The 9791-nt window shown below is 41.4% G+C and overlaps 1 protein-coding gene across 2 annotated transcripts; it reads left to right on the plus strand.

Annotated features, from left to right (window-relative positions):
• The first annotated feature begins 227 nt into the window (after positions 1-227).
• On the plus strand, positions 228-9426 carry LOC139537699 (transforming growth factor beta activator LRRC32-like). Of its 2 annotated transcripts, none has more exons than XM_071339308.1 (3): positions 228-793; positions 1719-1815; positions 4729-9426. In XM_071339308.1, exons 1-3 carry the CDS (start codon positions 720-722, stop codon positions 6649-6651), a joined length of 2094 nt encoding a protein of 697 aa, XP_071195409.1. In that variant the 5' UTR covers positions 228-719; the 3' UTR covers positions 6652-9426. The 2 variants fall into 2 exon arrangements, with proteins under 2 accessions (XP_071195409.1, XP_071195410.1); XM_071339309.1 differs by having other exon boundaries at positions 230-614.
• The last annotated feature ends 365 nt before the right edge of the window (positions 9427-9791 follow it).

Here is a 9791-nt window from a genome sequence, read left to right on the forward strand (position 1 = left end):
TGGCCACGGAGACTACCGAGAACACATAATAAATAGCCTCTTAGCCGAGCACTTTTTGAACTTTATATGTTTGCATGCCTAACTGTTTACAGAAAGATACAAGGAATTTATAACCTCCCTATGTACACAGCTGTTCCAGAATGAGCAACTGCCAACATGTGGGAACGACAAGCCACAAAGAATTAAGACCCAGTTCTTCTGACTGATGAGCGATAGATGAAGAGAGGGAGGGGAAGAAAGAGAGACAAAGGAAGTGCGAGGGAGAAGCGAAGAGAGGGAGAAAGAGATACAGAGTGAGAAAGAGATTGATAAAGAGAGAGAGGGAGGAAGGATACAAGAGTGAGAAATTAGTGTGATATGGGAGGAAGTACAGAGAAAATGGACTTCCAAATCCCATATAAGGTATTTCCCCCAAAAAAGGGAAGGGGGAAAAACAACAATGATGCAGGATATTCTCACAGGATGTGTTAGCCCGGGACCAGCGCTAAAAGGTGCGGGGTAGAGTCTGCTGTGTGTGAGAGTGTGTAGGAGTGTGTCAGTGAGGATGTGAGAGTACCACAGCAGCAACAGCATGAGCAGAAGATTCTGCATGGGAAAGTAACCATTTCGAAGAGGTAAACACCTATGGACGACTTTGGATAATATCTCATTATGATGTGCGTGGTTCCTGTTGCTTGCTGATTAGGGTGAATGTTAAGAATGTATTGGAAAATGGTAGAATGGTCCTCAGCTGTACAACAGAGGGAAGAGGAGAGGAGAACGATACACTTAGCAGTGGAGGTTGTGGAGTAGGGTAAGGAATGTTCTATGTAAACGTGTAAAGAAGATAATGAGAAAAGAGGTGGATGGGTGTATTGATTAATACATGAGAGCAAATGTGTGAAATGTTTTTGTACTTGCTGGGTAGGAGTGTTATGTTCTCGTGGGCTATTGTGGAGTCTTGGAGGAGAGTATCATTCACTGAGAATTCAGAGGGTATTTTCCTATATTAACTGAGTGATGTGGACAGCATTGTGTTCAGGGCAAAGAAAAGTCATGCAATAAAAGTCTTGATTTTTGCTGTAGGTACAGTGTGACACAGAAATATCTATTAATTTCTACTATTTGTGATGAGACAATAAAGATGCATGATATGCAATGTCAGCTCTTCAGCTATAAGAACCAAAACAAGTCCTTGTTGTTGGTTAAAGACTATCTTTGTTCCTATAGTAATTAACCTTTTAGATCTCGGCTTGAGTGATCAGTGGGAGTTTCCTTTTGCGTCACTTAAAACTAAAAACAAGCCTGAGAGGAACAAGTACTAAACATAGTAGCATGGTAGCATGTTGTAAGTGTCCACTGCAATTACACTTATTAAGCAAACCAATCTTTCTCTTACTCTCATTCTTTGTAATATTGTTTAGTGTTCCATATTCTCATGTAGGGTCATATTGTGATTGATGAAGTTTGCAAATGTTATTGGCGGTCAGTGGACACCAGAGACTTTGAGGTAACTAACCAACAAAATCATCCTCATGATTTAAGAAATAATCACAATTTAAGCCTTGCATGTGCGGACCTACCCAAATGAACCAAGACATGCATGGTTAAGCTCAGTCATGAATTCTTAGTAGCAGCGATATGACGTTGCAAGTGGAATAAATGACAGGTCTCAGTTCATGTCATAAACCCATCAGTGTGTTTCCTGCACTCATGTGTGCTCTCTCTCTGTGTCACAGCACCATGGCAGCCTACCTCTGGCTGGTCCTGGCCATCGTCAGTGATGTTGCAGCATCCTTGTTACGTCCCCCACGCCAGCTCTCCCCCTGCCAAGTGGTAAGTGAGTTGATGCATCAAAAGGCTTTTGGAATGTTTTCATAGTATACTAGTATGCCAACTAGAAGTATTTCAACTATGTGTAAAATATGTAACTGCCATGTAATAATACATTTATTTGTAATGCACTTTTTTTGCAACGTTTTAAAGTATGTGCAATAAAATAAATAAGTATTCTGGGCCACTTATTTTATGGGAATTTCATTTAAAGTGAGACCCCTGATTTTAGTAACATAGAGGGGAGGAATAGTGTTGATAATTGCTGATAACTGATATTTCTGTAATCGGTTTTGATAGTGTTTCCTATGTTTTATTGTCGTTTTGATTTTGACCAAGAATAGTTTAGTATTATTATATCTATATTTTACTATGGCATTTGCAAAACTGCACTTTTAGCGTATCCACTGGGCACACACTTGTTGAATTAACGTTGTTTCCACTTCATTTCAAGGAATTTACGTTGATCCAACGTGGAATAGATGTTGAATTGACGTCTGTGTGCAGTGGCTAGTGTGTACCTTGATGTTGTTATCTCAGAGTTTTGGCAGTTCTCACAAACCTCTCATGTATTGTATATCCAAAGTACAGTATATCAGGTACTTTCGAATTGTCCAGGGGCATAGAATGTTTCTATTGGAGTCTTGTGATATTAAACCAATCCTTTTTGTTATTCTAGCCATGCTGCTTCCTTCTGCTCTGAACCGCAGATAACAGAACCTACAGTTTGACCACATAACCCATGAGTAGTCACACCTACACTGTTTCATTTTGAGATGGAGAAGAATAAGTAGATGTGCCCAGGCAAGATAAAAGCAAGCTATAGTCTTAGAGGAGGCACGTGTGCCATTACCTCACAACTCTGCACTGTGATTGTGATGTCTCAAATCACTTGCAGACAGTACAGTGTATTCAACTATAATCGTCCAAGCACTTACATTAATGTGGGTGTTTAGACATAGCTGGACTTAATGTCAGACTCTTCTTGGCATCTTGGGTATACTGACTGACTTCCTCTGCCTGTTGTTGTGTTGACAAATGTGTAATCTCGGTCTAGCTCCGTATTTGGATGAAGCATCTCTATGTCCACAGCCAAACGGATCAAATTAACGAGCTGAAAGCCTCAGGGCTACTTTCTGTAGGGGGAATGTTTCCTCTCTCAGGTACTATCAATCTGGACCTGATGTTACACAGTGTCCTTTGTTAGTCCTTTACTAAAAGAAGGTCAGGCATTGCTTTCTGTCAATAGAACAGCGCTTTGGTGTTTTCCTTCTCTCCTTATTCCATCATTTGCGGAGATCAGCCAGGTCACACCAGATCCACTTCACTTTTGTCCATGTCCCGAGGACATCAGGAGATGCCTTTATACCGTCCACTAGGGCCAACGTGAGCGCCTATTACCATCTACTAGGCTCGCGGCTTGCTAGGGTGGTGTGGATGGGGATAGAGGAGGGACTTGGGGGCTCCAAGGATTGCGGGTTCAATCCAAAGTGCTAGGCACTCGTTTACATTTTTTTCTGTTTTAACCCCACCTTAACCCTTAACTTAACCAATCGGAATTGATGCCTAAAAATAACGTTGAGTTGTTTCTATTTGAACCCTATCCCAAACCTTAACCCTTAACTTAACCAATCGGAATTAATGCCGAAACTTAACTGTCAAGTTTGACATTTATCCCCCCTGGACAAACGTTGAATGCTGAAGTCAGACCGTGAGATCTTGTTGGCAAAGACATAAGAAAACAATATCTGATATGAAATTCCTATTGCTGTAGTCCTGGGAATGTATCGCATTCCTGACTACTGACGGGAAAACTGTATAAACAGGCAGGATGATTTGGAACTGGGCAGGAAATTGCCTCTTTAGACTGCAAGAACTGATATCAGTGTGCCAGTTTGAATGAAATACATTAGAGGGAGATGGTGTTTTCATTTTTTGAGGCAGTGTCCAGAATAAGAATTAGAATCAGAATCACCTTTATTCGCCAAGTACATTTACACATACTTTTACTTGGTGATATGGTGCTACTAGTCATAGACAATATTTAGAGACAGAATACAGACTATGGAGTTTAAACAAAGTTTGCATACATTATATACAACTAGATAGAGTGAGCATAGAGCTGTAAGAAAATGAACAGTGGCTAGTTGATATACAGTGGATGTACAAATGTACAGTATCAGTATGAATATATCTAAATGCAGTCAATTGTTTGTGCATTCGCTTTAGTTTATGGAAACAAACTTGGTGGTTTACAGATGTGCTGTACGTACCTCACTTTCTTTCTCTTTCTATAACAGTATTACATTCTGTTATAACATCTTTAGATCCTATGACGATATACAGTATGACTTGTGATTTGCAAGTTCTTTTAAATGCATATGAAGTTATTAATCAAAACCATATTTTAACACTTGTTCATAAAAGCCAGAAGAAATCTTTCAGAAAAGCTTGTCTTTTAGACATAAAACTAAAACTAAGGAATGCTTACTGCTGACTTCAAAACCACAAGTATGCCAAGAACCTAAATCCACTTTGTTTTATGTGAGTGTGTGTGCGTGTTTTTTTTAATGCGTTGTATTTAGAGAGGGCTCATGCCATATGGTTTCAATTACCAGCCACACTGATAAGTGAATAGTTGAATGTTTAAAATAAATATGGAAAAATAGTTTGTCCACCAGGCGTTCTGAAAATCCCGAGGTAATAAGAGCTTGTTTTATGAGGTGAAATCCCCACAAGCCTCACAGTCTTCCTGACTGCCAAGAACACAGATACAATGGCCAGTAAAACAACTCTCTGGTCTGTTTGGTCTGTGATAGTGTAAAGTGTCAAGGTGACTTGTGGTCTTCTGGGAGTGTACAGTGGCGCTGTGAAGGTCAAAGCTCATGTAGTTATCTTTCCTTGTTCTGTCCACAGGTCCAGAATGACGTGTACTGCAACGATCTGAACCTGAGGACCGTTCCAGCCAAGCTTCCTCATGGCATTCAAAAGCTCGACCTTTCTCGTAACCTTCTACAAAACCTTACTCAAGAAGTTCTTGCAATCTACACCACCGTTCATCATCTGAACCTCCACTCCAACAAGATCCAGTTCATCCAGCCAGGTCTGTTCAAAGACATGAACAATCTGCAAGTACTGGACCTCTCCAGTAATTACTTGGATGTTTTTGCTGTTTCGAAAACCAGCATTGGGCCTCTTACGGCTGTGGAGAGGCTTGACCTCTCAGGCAATGGCCTGTACACGGGGATGACCGACTTTTTTCTCAGTGAAGCCCCAGCACTAATGAACCTTTCTCTGAATGGCAACAGTATCACCAAAGTGGGCAAGGAGACCTTTTGCGGATCTTTGGCCTTAAGAAACATTGACCTTCACAACAACGTCATCTTAGAGATTGAGGACGGAGCATTTGACTCGTTGCTCCATCTGTCCGAGCTTGATTTGTCCATTAACTCCATCACTTGCATCACTGACTTTAACCTTTCCAAACTCAAGGTGCTGAACCTCAGTAAGAACAGCATGGAGTGCTTCCAAACCACAGATTCAGACCTAGAGTACGAGCTCCTCTACCTCGACCTGAGGGAAAACAATATCCACTACTTCCCCGTTCTCCCCAGAAGGAACAAGCTCATGTACCTGGATTTGTCCAGGAACCGCCTGATGAGTGTCAATACCACAGGAACAGCCGATGAGCTCGAGCACCTCAGAGACACGTTCGTACCTCACATGCAGTCAGGTGGAATGAGCAGACACCAGGACTTCTCAAGGCTCAAGTACCTCAACATGAGCTACAACCAGATAAAGAGCATACCGACGTCTTTCTTCTGCAGCATGGTGTCCCTTGTGCATCTTAACATAAGTAATAACTGTATCGGGGCCTTTTCTATAGACCAGGAGAGCCCTCTAAACTCTCTGAAGAACCTGGACCTGAGTTACAATGCCCTACAAAACCTCTCATTTGGGGAGAACACCCTACGGTCACTGCAGGAACTCTTCTTACAAGGGAACTTCCTCACCATAATGGACTCTGGAACGTTCCAAAGACTGCCCAGCATCAGAGGCCTTCACCTCCAGCAGAACTACCTGAAAGTCTGCCCTTCACAGCGAAAATCACCCCAGACAGACCACAACTCCCAGGATCCTCCAGGCTGTGTCTCCTTTACATCAATACCAAGCCTGCACTTGTTGTACCTTTCTGGAAACAATCTTGAGGTTCTGCCACCATATGCCTTCAATGGCACCCCACTCAGGTTGCTGGACTTGTCCCTAAACCCAGGCTTGAACATTCACCAGAATGCTTTCTCTAGTCTGGAGACCTCCCTAACTAATCTCTCACTGAGAGAAAACCACATCCCAGAATTGAACACGGACCTTTCCCTGCTAAGTAGTCTCAAATTTGTGGACCTATCCACCAACAAGCTGACCACTCTCCCCCTTTGGAACAAGGAGTCCTCCATCGAGTCCCTGAACCTGCAGAACAACAACCTGGTGACCCTGGAGTACAACACAGTCCTGGTCCTGGAGCGGACGCTCAAAACCCTCTATATGGGCTCAAACCCTCTCAGTTGCTGCAGCAACCCCCGCTTCCTCAACATGCTCCAGCACTCCGATGTGGTCATCCCGGACATCGCGACAGTAACCTGCCAGTACACAGAGAACTCGGAGCCAGTGAAGGTGAATGTTGGGAGTGTGACGCAAGAGCAGTGTCAGAAGCTGGACAGTAAGAGCGTGAGCATTATCGTCATCGTGGTGACAGCTTTGGTGCTGATCGCGGTGCTGGTGGTGCTCTCCAAGGTGTGCCACCCCAAAAGGCGCAAGCTCAACATCAGCTTCAGGGCCTAAAGAAGGTGTCCTGTGATTGAGGACAAAGAGATGCTGGACATGTCTCCTTGCAGAGACTACTAGGCTGAGAAAACCAGAGCCTGTTGGTGCCTTTCAATATGAAGTGTGCACTATTTCCTAATTTTATCTCAATTTTGGAGGGAATGTGTTGAGTTCTGGAACATGGGAGCCAAGTCTTGAAGGAAATGGCTCCATTAGATATTTCAGCTCACCTGTGAAGTTAAAGAAAAATACACAAAAACAATTACCACAACAATAGGACTTTATTGGAGAGAGGGAAACTATGTCAATGACAGTACAGATTTGATCAACCAGGTAGCACAGTGACTCATTTGGGGTCAGATTGGTGACATGTTGTGGCTTATAGAAGTTGCATAAATTGAAAGTGTTGTTCTCTTCTTTTCTTCTTCTAGTTAATAACATACAGTTATGTGAAACACAAGAGGGTGAATGTGGTCTCTTTTTATATCATTATCATGTGCACATACAGTATATAGAAATGTAGCCATTTCCACCTGGGAAAAAGATTGAATGACTGCACAGGGTCAGCTGATATGCATTAGATTTGCTGGTCCAAACCTATGGCCATACACCAACACCTCTCTTTCTCAATGCAGTAGTTTGCACTTTAATTGTATTGTATTTGTAGATTTATTTTATTATTATTAACCTGCTTTTGACTAAGGTATTTTCGTTATATAGACTAAATGACACTAAGTGGGGTGCGCATAATGCAAACATGCCCATCAGTGCCATGTAATGTCAGAGTGGAGAGCTCTCTTCAATTAATCTCAATATCAGCACATCATTATGAAACCACAGGGTGTGAAGGTCATGACTGCAGTTCTTTAGAATAGATGACTGTGACACTACTTTAGTATTCAATCAGTGTTTTGTAGAATTTACAGATCCTATTTGTGGGACATGAATAGGATGTACTGTATAGACGTGAATCATTTCTCCTCCTGTGGGTAATTCCTATAGGAGAAGTTGCAGTGAATATTAATTTCGTAGCTGTATTTTTGTATTTTTCACTGGTAGAGATAGGGGTGTTATGGGGGAACCAAAACAGGATTGAAGCAATAACTCCAAAGGAAGCAGTACTGTCGGAACACCGACAGAAAATAATGTAGCTTGTTTTCACAGCTTGTAGGGCACTGCAGATACCTTTCCTGTTATTGATAAACTCACTCTTGCAAAAGCCCATACTAAATAATAATTTGCAATTTCACAATGCTGGGTTTCCCTTGCTACGGGGGCATTAGTCAAAAAAAAAAAAATCCCCAGAAATCCTCTCTGGTTGCTACCATACATAGAGAGGCTGTCAAGTCAAATTACCGGTTTGATAAGTTAAATGATACAGTGGATTAGTGAGGCTTTAACAGAAAGGAGGACTTGTTTTGTTTTACTGAAACAAAAGCCTTGTTTAATGCATTCTAATCTGGCCCTTGGCTCGAGGTTTTCTCCCAATGTCGGTTGAATGACAGAGCAGAGTGAGAGGAGCAAATATCAACCCCACGCTTTCTTCACAGGGAATTTGGATAGGCTTGGTCCCTTAATCATCGTTGCAGTGAACTCATGCCAGACTGAAATCCTTGACTGTGTAACATTCAGGTTTTTCCACCAGCATCTCCATGATCAAGTTCATATCAATCAAAATCCTGTAATTGCACGGATTTGAGACAATCAATGTCATTTTGAAGAAAGATTGCTTTGTTATTCACAGGGAAGCTATCCATGTTGCATTTGTTCTCGCAGAGATCTTGGCCTCTTTATCGGCGTAGGCCTAGCCCACAAGACCAATCATGAACACTAGAGATTCCCCAGACTAGAATTGTCCTAAGCATTACGCAAATGGAACACTTGCCCCAACAGGTCAGTGATGTAACACTGCAAAGTAACAAAGCAGTGACAAAGTGACAACCAAGGACAGACCAAACTGTGTAGAGAGTTCATTGCATGATGTGTTTGCTTTCTGCCTTTTACATAGGGCATTGTTGCGTAAGTACTGAAATCATTATTATAGTGTATTTCTAAGTTGGATGTGATAGACGGAAGGATATGGTTCCTTACTTATTGTCTTGTTAATGGTAGGACTATTTTAAACAAGAAAAACAAGCCAAGGGAAATACTTGGTGAGGGAAATATGACCTGAATCATATTTATAGATATTTGTTCCAGAGATAGCACTACAAGAAGAGTTATATCCTGTTTCTCACTGTTCATGCAGAGTCACAGTACCGCATATGGGGTAACCCTCTTGCTGCTTTTGCCCGCTCACATGACTGAACTTCAACTGAAACCGTCAAAGGTCAAACTAATGTATATGACAAAAGAAGTAATCTGCTGCTTGAAGTGACATCCACCACAGACAACAGTCAGTGATCAACATTTGACATAAATTGACAATAATATAATGTCATGAAAATCTTAAGCCACGCATGTGTGTAGCGAAACGCTAGACTGGCGGTTCAGTTTGGATGCCATGCTTATACAGGCTATCAAAGATACGGCTGTGTATGTTTCGCTTAATAAAGAAAGGATATTAGCATAAATGGAGAATGGTTATGATGGTGTTTTGTCACTTTCATGACAATGTTACATACAGTTTAATGCAATGTTAAATTGAAGTTGCACCCTTGCTTCTGTTTTATCTATCCACTTTTACATGTACAGCATATGAAGGATATTACAATGGATCTATTTTGAACTACTGTAAAAATATATATTTATATTGTTTTGTATTTTCTTAAGTAAATGATCTGTGAAACAGAATATGTTGTCTTTGTTTTCAATATGAGCTTCAGGAGCTATTCAACTAACCGGGATCATGTTCATTTGACACTAAATGGAAAAAAACAAACAGAAGAAAAAAAATCCCAGTTGTAAAACATTGCCTGTTGCATGCCCTAATGAACATGACCCAGGTAACTCATTTTCCTGAAGCAGATAAGATTGGGGCATTAAATGTAATCCTGCCATGGTTCTGGGAAGATGCTTAATAATAGAACTTACGCTCTAGCAAGTAAAATGTTCTCTGATTGGTCTCCCTGGGCACAGATAGCACAGTGTATTACTATTCTCCACCAAGAACACTGCTGTATCATCTCTTTCATTTTCACTTAAGGGACTGAGATTTT

This window comes from Salvelinus alpinus, chromosome 13 (genome assembly GCF_045679555.1).
Source record: "Salvelinus alpinus chromosome 13, SLU_Salpinus.1, whole genome shotgun sequence".
Taxonomy (NCBI): domain Eukaryota; kingdom Metazoa; phylum Chordata; class Actinopteri; order Salmoniformes; family Salmonidae; genus Salvelinus; species Salvelinus alpinus.